At 39.6% G+C, this 15,520-nt stretch overlaps 2 protein-coding genes across 6 annotated transcripts in view; one reads left to right on the top strand and one right to left on the bottom strand.

The window, feature by feature from the left end:
• The window catches only part of mettl15 (methyltransferase 15, mitochondrial 12S rRNA N4-cytidine), a 47,412-nt gene extending 40,589 nt beyond the window's left edge, over positions 1-6,823 (bottom strand). The window contains exons 1-2 of one of the 2 annotated variants that reach the window (XM_084356789.1): positions 6,740-6,823; positions 3,495-3,745 (exon numbers count right to left, since the gene is read on the bottom strand). In XM_084356789.1, the coding sequence (XP_084212915.1) occupies positions 3,495-3,731 (237 nt within the window). In that variant the 5' untranslated portion in view covers positions 3,732-3,745; positions 6,740-6,823. Of the gene's footprint in view, positions 1-3,494; positions 3,746-6,659 lie in introns of both variants that reach the window. The other variant, XM_084356790.1, reaches the window with a different exon arrangement.
• Positions 6,824-6,833: 10 nt separating this feature from the next.
• kif18a (kinesin family member 18A) overlaps positions 6,834-15,520 on the top strand; it is a 30,263-nt gene continuing 21,576 nt past the window's right edge. For 3 of the 4 annotated variants that reach the window (XM_084356752.1, XM_084356754.1, XM_084356753.1), the window contains exons 1-6: positions 6,834-7,000; positions 8,687-9,038; positions 10,866-11,023; positions 11,401-11,505; positions 12,197-12,307; positions 12,504-12,701. In XM_084356752.1, coding sequence (XP_084212878.1) covers positions 8,717-9,038; positions 10,866-11,023; positions 11,401-11,505; positions 12,197-12,307; positions 12,504-12,701 — 894 coding nt within the window. In that variant the 5' untranslated portion in view covers positions 6,834-7,000; positions 8,687-8,716. The remainder of the gene's footprint in view (positions 7,001-8,686; positions 9,039-10,865; positions 11,024-11,400; positions 11,506-12,196; positions 12,308-12,503; positions 12,702-15,520) is intronic. The other variant, XM_084356751.1, reaches the window with a different exon arrangement.

The following is a 15,520-nucleotide window of genomic DNA, read 5'->3' as shown; positions in this document are numbered from 1 at the left end:
ATAGCAGGTATGTCATTGTACCATGTACATTATCTTAGTTTAGTGTGTTAGCAAAGTACACAAAGTGCAGCTGATGGGAATGTAGATTTGCAGACGTTACTTTAACATACAATATGTACGGAAGTTCTGGCTCTATGGGATCTCTCTATCAAACAAATCAAAAGATGATTGCTGTTGTGTGGGGAGGGCTAAGCAGAGTCGGGGGACATAGCCGCTACTCAGCTAATCACAGCTGGCCAGTTCTGGAGGAAAGAGTCCGGTGCAGAGCCAGACACTCTGGAGGAATAAACACCTGGATCTGTGCTCTGATTCGGAGACGTCTACCAACAGGGGAGAGCTGACAAAATACTTATACATTTGGGATAGAAAAGTGGAATTTTCTTCACTCCTGTTTATCAACCTGACTGCAGCAGCAAGACAGAGGAGTCCTCCATTGTCAGGTTTTTATGTATTGTGTTGGATGCTGAATGGAGCTGGAGGGGAAATGTACTTCACTTTATGCACGTAACGTTACAGAGTGGGGTAAAAGAAGAGAGAGAACCGGAATCTCTGGTGAGTGCTGAGTTTAGCGACTGTCGTGAATGCAAACACACAGACAGACACACCCTCTGCATGCTCTCGCTTACGGCTGATATGCAGTAAAGTAATCTGCTTGATTGTGGCAAATAAACACACCAGCAACTACAGTAAACACAAATTACCCTGTGGTCAAACTAACTTTGGTGGTGGTGAATACTCCATTAAACAACCACCGATGCAGATGATAATCTATCTGACGTGACTCAGCACAAATGTTCATGGACTAGGTAATGTTTTAGTTTTATTCATGTTGCATTTAGTCGCATTTGTGGACTTCCTTCCTCACTCTATCCTGGAAGTTACAACAACATGCACCCTTACCTTGAGTACCTCGAGTTAACGTGTATTTTTCAGGGTTCGAACATTGTTGGAAAAAATTAGTACACAACTCATCAAAACATATTCAAAAGTCTAGTTGTTCCTAGAAATTTTAATGCTAAATTCTTTCATCTTACATCTTTAGTTATTGAACACATAAAAACTGAAAGGATGGCAGCGCTGGAGAGAAAGTTAAGGGATCACCATAGTTATTACAATACATCTTCTGAGGGACATGAATGTCCATCCATTAATGTTGTGATATTTTACTCAAACCACCGAATATCTCCCTAATGGGTATCCTGGAAGATCATTAAAGTATATCAGGATATATCTTCTGGGAACCACGAATGCCTGTACAAGATTTTGAGCCAGTCAATCCAGTAGATGTTGAGACGTTTCAAAAGATGAACTGCTGGTGGCGCTAGATGAAAAGTCGGGGGATCGCCAAATTCATTACGATTCATCCTGAGGGGAGCATGAATGTCTGTGAAAAGTTTCATGGCAATCCATCAAATAGTTATTGAGCTATTTCAGTCTGGACAAACGTGGTGGACCAGCTGACTGACCTCACCAGCCCTTGAGCCACATAGCTAGTGTGACTGAAAATCACTGCCCATTTTATGTTTAAGTCCTGTTCCAGTGTGCTGCTTCATACAGAGACACATCAAACCAGTGAGGAAAAGTGTTGTTAAAGTCGTTGCATGAGACCTTAAAGTCAATTGCTGTTGAGCTACATGCCTCTTTGTTAAGTGAATGTATGCTTTCAGTAAAGAAATATGACACACCATCAATCTAGATCCAACAAGCATGATGGCCATTTGTAAAACGAATGAAAATATAGTTTAGGCTACCAGTGCAAATTAGCTACCTGCATACACATTTACAGCCAGACGTCCTGTGTGGGAGGCAGCAGGGCACTGAAAGGCTCCATTTACACACTTTGGTTTAACTGCAGTATTCGCTCTGACACCCATCATCGCCTAAGTACTCCATTCATACACACGCCGCTTCAGCTGACAAGAGCAATTACATATTGGTGATTATTTTACAATAGCCATTCAAATTATTAATCCCACTGCCCTCAGTGTTTTCAGTTGACATTTGTCTGATATTAGGGTAGGGGTTTTTTTCCTCACAGCAATTGATCTGTCAATGACACCATCACTTAACCACCACAAATGTGACTGCTTTAATGGCAGCTCTGTCAGAGAGTCATGTCAGAAATCAGATTTGTGATTGCCTGACTGAGACTGACAGAGCATGTGGCTGTGTCTACAGTGTTATAATTCAGCTTTGTGAATGTGTAATATGTGTCAGCACCCTCATCAGGTTGCTGTGGTTATAGAACCAGTGAAACTGCAACATCACATATGTGTCATCACATAAATAAATCAACTAACACTGAAGCAACATTTAAATCATGACTTCTGAATGTTACCATTCAATATTTCCACAGAATGTCACACTAAGTGAGGTATACAGCCTGTACTGTACAAAAAAACAAAATCTATCAAACTGTTCTTTAATAGCATCTGATTGGCAAGCTGTCTTGGGACAGTTGGCAAATGGGCGGGCAGCGGAGGAGTTTAGAGGTGCTAAAGTTCAGGCAGGAGCGACGCAGCACCCTGTGTCCTGCCAACAGCCTTACAGTGGCGCAATTCCTGACTAAGTTGTTGACCCATGGCCCCCACCTGCCTTGACCATGCATTATATGGAGGGGGCATCACTTCCCCTCCTATGCTTGCCTGCCACACCAGAAGGCTTTTGACTCATGCCCATCTGTCCTGGTAGTACATACATTAAGTGAAAGCCAAGCTGCTGGCACCCTGTCTAATTCATGTGTGCTTTTACAACAACAAGTTGTTAAATAGTGTGTGAACTGCTTTTTTTTTTAAATCAAGAAAACAAAAACATCTCTGTGAAGACAATAATTGTTATTAAAGAGGTCATTTCTAATAGTTGGCCTCAGTTTGCAATGAGATATTACTGAGGTGTCATGATTTGTGTTATGTTTTTTATCCAATTCAAAACCAACCAATGTATTTTTTTACAGTCTTGAAATGAATCTCATCTTTGTGAAGCTTATAATATATATGGTTATTGATGCTATCAAGGAGATGTTGATTCAACTCTGTTGTAGTTTATGAGACTGTAGTTACTGGTGGTGTTGAAGTGAAATGTAGGACACTGACAGGTGTTTCAAATGTGCTGACACACATCAGAGGAACAGTCCGAGTTTGCATGCCTATGCCATTACCACAGCAACCAAGGCGGACCGGATAACAATGCCTGAAAATACAAATACAACCTAATCACTTGCTGACATCAGTGAGGGCAGTCAGTCCTAGGGATTCAAATTAGGCTAACATCAGATTTGCCAACAGGCTGAACACATTCAAGGAGCCCTTTAATGTGGAAATATACCAGTGGATGACTAAAGATCAAATGAAACAAGGCATTTTTTTAGATACTTTCACATGGCACTTATCTGGCCTAAATGAATCTTATAATCATAAAAAAAGAACATTTAAACAGACAAACATTAACTTTCTTAAGGACACCAACTAGCCAAAATAACAAGAATACAAACCTACCTGACCTGGTTGGATGTCTAAGTAATGAAGCACCTCTTTGAGCATGACAGGAGTGTGAGGAGGCTTTTCCGTTGACACAGAAGACAGTTCTTCAGATTTGTCCAGGGGACCAGGACCAGAAGATGCACAAACTGTAGAAGCGTGCAGGCTTAACTTCCATGATCTCCACGCTCTCCACACACCCAGATTTGTTTTTTGTAATATTGGGTTGCAGTGCACAGACATGTGAAAAATCATGGTTCTTTAATGATCTATGGAGAAAATAAGAGCGTCAATAAGTTATGTGGTCATATGAGCAGAAACATAAAGTGCTTAAACCAATAAGGTGGAACAGGTTTTGTAATACTAGTGAATATGGGTGAGTATTTTGAAGGTTTAAGTTAGATGGTAATGGAGTTATGGACTTAAAGTGACAGACGACTGCTAACTTTAAGATTACTAACAGTAACTTTTTGTAGTTACTATGCTATTATCTGAAATAGTTTTCTATCTAGTTTATGTATACCAAGTGGTTACATACAGTAATGCTATGTAACTACTATGTAGAGTGCAAATAATTAATTTAAAACAACATTAGGCCTAAATCATAAGTACGTATGGACAAAAATCTTATGACATAGGCTTATCATGTAGTTTTGATATTTCCAGAAGAGATTTTTTCTTTTTTTTTTAAATGACATGAGCAGCTCTCCAACTAGAGGTGTCCACGGAAAAACAGTTCACCAAATCACCTTCCAGCAGCACACATGTGTGGCTGATACACTGCAACACCACCAAACCCACAAGAAGAGTAAGTACATATGTGGCTGATTGCTTCAACATTTTGGCAGTGTACGTGAACAACACTGCCCGCAGCAGGCACCAAAGTAAGCCACATGGTTTAAAGGTATTCAGGTGTTTCCTGGCAACAAGATGTATAGAAAATTAGAGCTCTGTTAGTGATGAATGATTCTAATACAATAAAAATATGTGAAGAAGATGAAAAATCTCGACAAGTGTGCGCATGGTATTGCTGAACGCAAAGCAAAAAAAAGTATTTGAAGCGTTGGCAATAAAAATATTGAGTGACAATCCATGATTGCTGTCAGATTGAGGGCCATATCTGCTGTACCTTGCAGGAATCTAAGTCAACTACTCATACACACAATAACAACATTACTGTTCATAGATGTCAATTGAAATATTACATTCATCCAGTAAAGTAAGCTATCCTTGGACAATCAGAGCCAAATGAAGGATGGTATGTGTTGAACAAACTGTACATTTATCATCACTTATGAATCATTTTGTGCCAAATTTTGAAAAAGGTGACATCTCTGGTTCTGCGGTACCGGTTTTGATTATTTGTATTTAATCTGTCAATAATGAGTCTAACAGTGTCATGGAGTGCAATGCTGGACCGGTGGACTGCTTTTCTCAGCTCAATTAATTACATCATCGCGCTCAATTTACATCACCAATACCAAAATGGCTTCATCTCGGAACAGAAAAAGTATGAAAAAGGTGAAAATCACTCAATTAATGAAGTCTGACAATATTTACAGCTGCAGTTGAGTGAAAGGAGAGTTCATCAGTTTTGTGAGCTAGCTAATATTAGGGACTGGCTTGTACAAGGTTTCGGTTATAGGTTGAGGTGAGCATAAAACGAGAAGTCACTTGCGTAACTGTTGGCTGTGTAGTCTCTCGAATTACGTATTTTCACGGTCTTGTGTTTCATCTGTTTTATGACAAACTACAATTTTCTTGACTTAGAAAATAATTTTTTAAATTGTCAATCATCAGAATTGTTTCCTTCATTTCATCCTGAAAAAGTTGCAGTTGTCATAAAACTAATGAAATATAAGACTGTGAAAATACACAGTTATAAAGACTCACACCCAACAGTCGTGTTAGTGACATCGTCTCGTTAAAAGGTCATCAAAACCGGTAACTTAAACATTGTAGAGCTGGTCCTGTATATTAGCTAACTTCCTTGTCACATAAGTGCAGTTGTCAATATGGCCAGATTTATTCTGATTTTCACATTTTTAGTACCTTTTCTGTGCCGAGTTGGTGACGTGTGTTGAGCAAGACGTATAGTTCACTGAGCTGTTTCACGCAAAACTAGATGATATTTTACTTAAAGTACGACAAACTTTAACTTTCTGTCAGAATTTGAGCCATTCAGTCCAATAAAATTTGGCAAGTCTAGAAGAGCCGCACAAATAAATAATTTTATCCCCATTCAAGTTAGCTGGCGCTAAACTGGAAGTTAGTCGGTTCGGTCGGCGGAAGTCTCTGGTGCGCACACTCTGTGGGCCCCACAACACGGAAGATGTGGGTATTTTTATCACCCGGAGGTTGATCCATTTTGGCTTCATGCGCCACTGGGCAGCTTTCAAATTAATGAACGGGGCTCTGTCTCCAAGGTTGTGTCAAGGTTTTAATGTAACGCCCTTGTGCTAAACCAGTGGACTACTTTTCAAAACCTGATGCCTACTTTACCCACAATGCAACTTAGCCACTAAGTGACATCACTGGAGGCAATTCATCAGATTGCATTCAGCCTTTTTCCGAAGCCACAAAAAAGGTTTATACAACTTTTTTCCACATAGGCTGGCAGTACTCCTCTGACCTGTAATCTCACTTTGTGTAAAATTGGTGGTTGTCCTTTAAGCTTTAGGAGTGAGTGCAGGTCACAGTAGTGTACCTTTACAGCACTGGGTTGTTGGTGGCTGCCAACAAGGGGATTTCATTTAACCAAGCATGGGTTACCTTTGGATTGTTGCTATTTTGAGCAGCCTACCACACAAAAGCACAGTTTTGGGGTTAGGCAGGATAGCTAGATACCTTGCTCAGAGACACAGAGCTAACGTGGAGAAAATGTGCTACATTGGATGTTTTTAACACATGCTCCCTTGTTATCGATGTGTTTGACACAGCTTACATATACTACATATTGGAGACTGTAAGAGGTCTCATGAAAGGTTTAGCACACAGTCCTTGCTCATTATCACGTGTATGTGGTCGCTGTCGGTGTTGGATCAGCTGAAGACAGGGCGATGCGACTGATATTGTTGCTATGTCACCATGTTGGGTGGCCGCGCGCAGAGATAAACAAAACAATGCTTAATAATACACAAATTGTCAACAAATACATGAACAGGAACGCAACAGTACACTCACTTGTATTTACAACACGTTTAAGCAAGGTAAGGCGTAAAGGACAACCGTGTCCTCAGCCCAGGAAGTTAACTGTAGCTTACCGTAGTAGCAGAGAGTAGCTCCGCCTCGAGCAGCTGCATGTCCGCCGCGTCACTCCGGTCCGCCCAACGACCAACGGCTCGCATCCAATCTCCTGCGACGGAGGAAGAGGGCTTGTTTTTGAAAATATTGGCGCTGGTCGTGCTAGCTATTGGCCACCTGAGCGTCGCTGGGGAATTTATTTTTCTACCACGAACTACTTGTGTCACTTCAGAAAACGTGACCGCGGTAATGAGGTGAAAGATAGCCGTTTCTGACAAAAGGTAAGACATAAGCTCAAACGGTACATTCGACGTGAAGACAAGAACAATGCTAACGTGTCGTTGGAAGTTGTGCGAGATCTAGCTAGCTAGCTAGCTTCGCCAACTGAGCAAAGTTAACGTTACAGTCACGCCTTTAATAAACGTCATATTACAATGCGTGCTGGAATTCAAATAGTTATGTTATCTTGTAAAACGACAGTAAGATAACATTAAAGACACTATCGCGTATTTTATATCGTAACTCGTTAGCGACTTGAGAGTAGTTACTATGCATTAATAGTTGGACAAGCTCTGAATGCATCATGCCTTTATAAAGCCGCATTGTGGCAACGTAGGACTACAGGCCGTTAACTTAGATTGTAACAGTAGGAACTGCTACCCAGTTTCTATAACGTAAGTGCATTATATTCCCTTGTTAATGTGTAGCAATAGAGCATGGGAATCAATGTTGTCTGCAATGGTAGGCATGACAGTGTGCATGTAGATACGTAACACATAAACATTGCACACCCAGGGTCAAGTAACACCTGTATGATCTTGTGTATGTATACACTTGCCAGTTTATTAGGTTCACCTTGCGAAAAACCAATGCATTTTTACGCCAACCCTATTTATATGAATGAGAATGGACAAAATATTTTAGATATTAGATTAGCCTGGGCAGTATGGCCTTAAAATGATATTACGATATTTTAAGGCCACATGGTGATATACAATATTTATGTTGATATTTTGAAATCTTCTCAAAAGCACTTATAAATGCAAGGACTGGGCAACAGAATCAAATGTCACAATATTTCTGACCAAGTACATTGACAGCAATATTGCGACAATATTGTAGGGATGACTATTGGTACTTTCAAAAAAGATTAACACGATGAGATTTTTGATTAAAATCATCATTAATGAGAATATAACGACTAAGTGGGTAAAGGCAAGTATTAGAACAAGTAGAACAGTCTGGTTAGTTGAGAAAAATACATCACTTTACTGTAATGCAGTCTCTTGGCAACAAAATCAAATATCACAATATTTTTGACCAAATAGGCCATACTTCGATATCGATATTGTAACAACATTGTAGGGGTGAGTACTGTTACTTTCACAAAATACTAACACAATGAGCATTCTGTTCAATAATCATCAGTAATGTGGATATTATGACATTATGATATTAAGTGGGTAAAAATATTTAGAAAAGTAGAACAGTCTGAAAAGTACATCATTTTACTGTAGCCTTTAAAACCAGGAAAGGACATCAATTATACCATATAATGATAAAATAAAATCCAAAATCTAAGATGATATATAGTCTCACATCACAATAAATATATACAGTATATCATATATACTGCCCGGCCATAATTAGATATTAGAAAAAAAATACATGTCACACCACAAAGCATTACAAATCAAAGTCACTGCAAAATATAGCATCTGTAACGATATATAGCCCAGCATCACAAACTAACCTGAAATTGCTTCAAATCTGTAGAGCATCCGACTCTATCCTCAATTTTACACAAAGCAGAATTGCATCACTTTCTGTCTTCTGTCCATTTTTTCCTGTTTCTTCCTGTTATTGGCATGATTTAATGAGCATGTCATTAAGAATTATAGTGATGTTTGCACTTTCCAATATGGAACGTTTTGTTGACCGTTTTTTTTCCCTCTTGGTTTTTGCAGCAAAACTTAAGTCACTGCGCTGGGACCACAATGGCAAACGATGTGTGCAGCCATGTAAAGGTAGTTGTTCGGGTGAGGCCAACCAGCGACAACGAGAAGCGCGAAAACTGTCGAAATGTGGTCCAGGTTGTTGATAACCACATGATCATATTCGACCCCAAGGAACAGGACATAGGATGTTTTGGGTCACAAAGACTTCGAAACAGAAACAGAGATGTCAACAAGAGGGCTAACAAAGACCTTAAGTTTGTTTTTGACCAAGTTTTCGGCGAGAGCTCTACTCAAGTGGACATCTTTGAAAACACCACTAAAGGAGTGTTGGACGGTGTGATGAATGGATTTAACTGCACAGGTAACAAATAAATACACACATGCTTTATTACAACATTGAGCAAAACCCCATCTGAGTCCTTTAATATTCACTACCTAAATTATATTTATAGTCATTTTTTACAACTGTAGCAGCTCTGCCTGGCTGTGGTGGTCAAAGCTCACTTCAGTACTCAGCCAGTTAAACTGTGTCAATTCACTGCATATAAACAACCCCTGCACGTATTCAGTGTTGCAGCTCTTAAAAACTAATGTGTTATCGCCATAATCATGCCTATGTCATTCCATGGTTTAGGGCTGGGCAATTTGACCTTAAAATAATGTTGAAATAATTTACGATACGATATCCAAATTCTAAGACCATATATAGTCTCATCATGATAATGATATAGTAACAATATATCGCCTTGCCCTACCATGGATACAGTCATAACACAGCTACAATAAACAGAAGCAGCCAGTTATACTAAAACAGTGTAGAGAGCTAGGTGAACTAGTTTCGATGTGCTGCTAGTTATCTATCTATCATATGTGCCAAAGCCAGCCACAGCTGAGGATGCACAGATTCAGGCTGTGGTTAGAACCGGGTGCAGTCCAATACATAATACCGCATCATAACACAGCTCAGCCTTCCTCTATGGATCAATGAGAAACTTCTTGTAAGATAACGCAAAACTTATCATAAGGTAACACAATTCCCACCGTGCCCTCTTGCAGACTCCACAGTAAAGTGATCTAATCTGTCGTTGCAGTAAATATGGATTTTTGATCGCCTCTCTCTAACTCCAGCATGGCCAAATACTGAAGTTCAAACGCGGTGCCACACGAGCACCACTTCAGAGCTGTGTTTTTAATTTTTTTTCCCCCCCTCAGCATGGCCCGCTGACTCATGCTGCTGTATCATTAATTGAAACTGCTGGCTGCTGTTAATTTGCTTTGTCTGCTCCAGGGTTCACTTGCTGGTCACAAGCTCACAACACTTTGCAGTTCCAGTGTTTTAAATCAGCACAATTGGGAAATTTTGAAAGCTAGTGCACCTGCCGCAGATAGGAGCAAAACAGATTTGGCTTTAGAGAGTCATCAGTGGTCCATTGAAGATACTCAGATCAGCTATGAATCTCAATCTGCCTGAAACATTTAACTGTATGGTGATTTTGGAGGATGTAGTTTGTGGTGCTGTTGAACTGTATTGCATTATCAGAGAGCCATCATTTGTGCATTTTGGGTGGACATAAGGTAAAAGAAACACCTGTTAGTGACTTGCTACACAATTCAACACCATCATGAACTGCAGTCTCCAAAATGATCAAACAGTTTACATCGCCTCTCTAAAACAGTTTCAACAAAAAAAATTAAATTATACCCTTCATTAAAATTCAATTTATTGTAGGACTTGCTAGATAGCTAGGTGCACCAAAGAAGCTAGCTACTGAATGTATACTTGACGTAGAATACTAATGTTTACCACCAAGCTAGTCTTGATTGAATGGTACTATGTAACTCAAAACGTTAAAATTTGGTTCAAAGCTGTGGGATTGAAGCTCATCATTTAGGTGTTGATGAAACAGTACTGCATACTTTAGGGCCGCTTTCAATTCTATGCTGATTAGAACATCTCATTTTTATTAGTTACAGGCTGGGCTCACTGGCTGCGTGAGCAGCGTGAGTGCATGGTTGAACGTCTTGCTTTTAATTTCGGTGTCCATGTTAACAGGTTAGAGCAGCAACGCTGCTGGCGTGACTAGCACGTCTCACAAGCATTTCAAGCGAGGCTGCAGTGTCCTCAGAGATTGCTCCGTACTCCATCTTACTCTGTAGTAATTTGTCTTTAATTGCAATTCAATTGTAGTGTTTGCGTACGGGGCTACCGGAGCAGGCAAGACACACACCATGTTAGGCTCACAAGATGACCCTGGGGTCATGTACCGCACCATGACAGAGCTGTTCAAACGCATGGATGATGCCAAGGAGGAGAAAGAGTTTGCTGTGGCATTCTCATATCTTGAGGTGAATATGAGAATTTTCTATTGTTTTTCCTTTTGTCTTGTCTTTTTGTTCTCCATATTAGGGCAGAACCTGTTAATTTTTCAGTCAAAGTGATTCTCAGACTATGAGCGAAGGGTTTCAATTGTAATATTCATTGATAATTAAACCGCACTTGTGTCTAAAGGCTTTGCAGCAGTTACACACTGCATTAATGCCCAAGTTTAAAGGGTATATTTTTCCTCTCATGTTTTTCTATTTCCTTTTCTAATGGCTCTTTTAACATTTCAGTATGAACTCTTATACCCATAAGAGCCTTAACCAATTTCAGTCTCAACCGATCTCTCAGGCTGGTTTTGAAGGATTTGCCCTATGTTATATATGTTGTTGTTTTTTTACAGGTTTACAATGAACAGATCAGAGACTTGTTGGCCAATGCAGGCCCTCTCGCAGTCAGAGAGGACAGTACCAAAGGAGTAGTTGTTCAGGGACTCACACTGCATCAGGTTAGTAGCAACATTTATCATACACACATAACACCATAGAGCATATTAAAGGTAAATATGGATGTTATTTTAATGTCTATTGATTAACTGTCGATATAATTAAGATGTCTCTCAGTTGCTTTTGCAGTACATAATGTGATGTTTTTAATTAAGAAAGCATATTTTCCAATTCTTTAGATGTTCTGCAAGAATAAATTGCAGGAAAGAGGCTCCCTGCAAGCTCTGATGATTAGAAATGCAGTTCCTGTGTTAAGACATTATCAAAAAATAGTCTGGATGAGAGCGACAGCTTAGGTAGTTGATGGAAACTGATCACAACAGTCACCCCTAACTATGTGACGTGTATACAAATGTTCAGGTATACTGTTTTCTCTAGTGGCTTCCGCTCTCAATAAATGAAGGTCCTGTGGAAGAACAGAATCAAGACTTTTTTATTGTGATGTCAGTTACATAGAATAAGTGTAGTCTGTGAGACAGTATGTTGGGTGTTTCCTACGTAATTGAGAAAATGATCAAATCCAAACACTGTCCAAATATTGTTCTATATTCCTGGGTTAGATACAGTACACAAATGATTTAATGTTGAGCCCCCTTACTGTTCTGTTGCTGTGCTGTGTAAATCCCACCGTGGGGGTTCCAAATCAGGCCTTTTACTGGGTCACACACCATATCTTTTTTTCCCCCTATATAGCCTAAATCTGCAGAGCACATCCTAGAGGCTTTGGATTCTGGCAATCGCAACAGGACACAGCACCCCACCGATATGAATGCCACCTCTTCCCGGTCCCATGCTGTATTTCAGGTATTTCCATCTGGTCTGAAAAAACAACAGAAACAGTCAATAACTAACAAAAAAGAAACTGAAATATACACGCTTAAAAGTAAACTGTTCCCACTCCCCAAACTCAAGTGGGCTGTCACTAATATCTTCAGCATATAAGAGAGTACATTTACTTCTTGATAGTCTTGAATTTACTTTTTTGTATTATTTTCTCCAGATATATTTGAGACAAAAGGACAAAACTGCCAGTCTCAATCCTAATGTCTGCATTGCCAAAATGAGCCTTATTGATCTGGCAGGCTCAGAAAGAGCCAGCGCCACCAACGCCAAAGGGGCACGTTTGCGGGAAGGTGCTAACATCAATCGTTCGCTCCTTGCCCTGGGAAATGTTATCAATGCTCTTGCTGACCCAAAGGTGAGTTTCTTTTACCTTACATATTCTGTAGCGTTGCAGAAGTAATGTAATGGCCACATGAACAAGAACTTTTCATTTTAATTAGCTAAATCACAGTCAAAGCAGATAAGGATGACTTTTTGGAGAAACTTAGCAGTGCTCAAAAATAGAGCAGATTTCTGGTGCATTGCTTAAACACGCTGCACAGTTTTTATTTTTCATGCATGAAGGTGGCCCCCGAATGCAAACTAAGGGAAATTAAATCAGCCATATAGGGCCCAGGATGAAATTAACTCAAGTACTATCAATTCATACTGGTATGAATGTGTTTATAGCAGCTTCTTGCTTCCTGGAGCCGCTGACAGGCTGAGACTGGGAGAATTAACCTTTCTATTACACGCTGCTCAATCATCAATGTCCACTCCAAGTCGTTCCGTTTTAAAGGTTTGATTGTATAATTCAAGGAACAAAAAACTGGTAAAGACTGTGAGCTTAAACGTGCGGTTAACGAAAAATGTGCGCTCCCAGGTCGACCCCCTCTCTCTAATACCGGCATCCAGGTGACAGGTGAAAGTATATAGTTTAATTAAGGGGTCCCTCCCACATCACGTCACCACACCAAAATAAGTGAAAATAAACAAAAAACAAATCTAACGCAAATATATGACTCCTACAGTGTTTATATCATGTAATTTTGGCATTAGGTCCAATGAATACTCCTGTAATGTAATGTAATAGTTATGGGATATCACGTATGTCAGGACCAGCCTGTTTTGTAAACACTGCCCACAAGTTTCTGAGACCCTGGGAAACTTTTAAACATTTGGACTGTTTTTGAATAATAAAGAAATCTTGGAAAAAGAAAAAACTTGGATAAGTGGTCTCCCCTTAAATATTTAACAGTGTTTCACATTTTCTATTGCTGGGAGCAAACTGTCAGATGTCTCAGTGACAGCTGGAAGTTGAACTTGGTGATCTGCTCACCAAAAGAGTTAACATTCAAACTGTGTTGTGTACTTGGTGTTGTGACACTCCGAATTTTGAATGCACAGAAGAAAGACACCTCCTGGTTAGCGAAGACAGCTGCGCACAGCAGCATCTGTCAGACCAGAAACTGTACAAAGAGTTTGGTTAGCTTGATAACAGATGAAATGCTACTTTGTGATTCACAGCTTAATAAAAGTTAGAATTATGTTTTATTTATAAACTTTTGCAATGATAACACAGTGATTTACAAATAAGGCAAAGTCAAGGAAGATTCAATAGTTAGAACTAAAGTTAAAATCTGACTAATACTCGATTTTTTGGGACCAATACTGCTAGTAGGAAGTAAAACATTTCTGATATTAATATATCATCTTGCTTCTTTAAAATTGATTTATTTAAAAAAATCTATATGTTTTTGTTATTGTGGTTTCTGTGATGTAGCATAAAAAACTGAGAACTCAATTTTGTTTTGCAACTGAAAATGACGATTCTGATCAACTAGATTATCCACTGCAGATGCTTACAGACAATCTGACAAAGAATGTTTATTTTAGTGTACAGTGTCTTTGTCATTATCACAGTCAAAATAACGTTGAAAAAGAATTGCATATAGATGTGTCCAGAGATGATGAAGTGTATTGCAGAAAATGTGCAAAGTTTTACACACACCAAGAGCTGCTAGCAAATGAAATGTCTAGTAGTAAGCAGTGTTTTACGCATCAGCAAATCATCGATGCATATGGAAATTTTTGTGGTTGTAAGTATATGAAGTAGCACTACCCTCCATATGGAAAGAGAGTCTGGGAAATGGAGAGTCAACTGAGTATTTGGGTATTATTTCATTCCAGTTGCATACATTAACCTGTCAAGCAGTCTTCTCATTTTACACACCAGTCTCAAGGGACAAGGCGCAAGCAGGCCACATGCATTTAGGAAGTGCTGTGCAAATGTACCACAGCCATGTTGAAATGTGATCCTTCTTCAACAGGTTACTTCATTCTTGAGTTAAAACTTCATTCTTTCATGGACACTGTCCAGTTAGTATTGTACCCGCCATTCTTGAGTGTTGCAGCCATTGACTCATCGTTTGAGTGTCCTCAACGTACAAAGCCCACAGCTAATCCCCACTCCTTCCCCACCCGATCCTCATGGTTATTGATGCTCCAGTGTTACTGTTGGCAGACATGGTATTCATGTTGTGGCCATTATTTACATGAAAAATGTCCCCACTTGTGTCTGGGCTGATGTGCCATTCGTTTGAGTGAGAAGAATGTCTGCTGCTTCTGTTTGGGCTGTTCAGTATGTCATCTCCATGCTATGCTGCACAGAGGTTTTTGTGCAAGTTGTTTGCCTTAGGCGATGTAGATACTTATTACGACGCATCCCTTTGGACGACCATAACGGAGTGAAGAACAGGGTGTTTCCCACCCACAAAAAGGGGCTTTTTGGAAATGTTGTCCAAAGTTGATGCATTGAAAGTGGCAATTTTGCTCATTGATGCGGTTTGTGGACACGGAAAACTGAGCTTTTTGAAAATGCTTATGTGTGGTTGTCAGTATTTTCTGATATGGTCATGCTCCTTGCAGCAGTGTTCTCTGATAGCTTAGTTTGTACTCAAATATTAAAAACTAGGGTCTCCATGCTCCAGCACTGGGATTATTGTCTACAATTTGCATTTCCTACCTGTGTTTAAATCACTATTTTAAGCCCAAGCAGTTCTCTGACAACAGAAACAAAAAGACATGTCCATTCATTGGATATTGTATTGCGTGATCTGCTTTATTAATTAAAATATTGAAAGTAATCAACAGAACAGAGCACCACAGGCTCAGCATAGCCAGTCATTAGCCCCT

Source organism: Pagrus pagrus (assembly GCF_965226575.1).
Source record: "Pagrus pagrus genome assembly, chromosome: 1".
Lineage (NCBI taxonomy): Eukaryota > Metazoa > Chordata > Actinopteri > Spariformes > Sparidae > Pagrus > Pagrus pagrus.
This window is presented reverse-complemented; position numbering and strand designations above follow the sequence as displayed.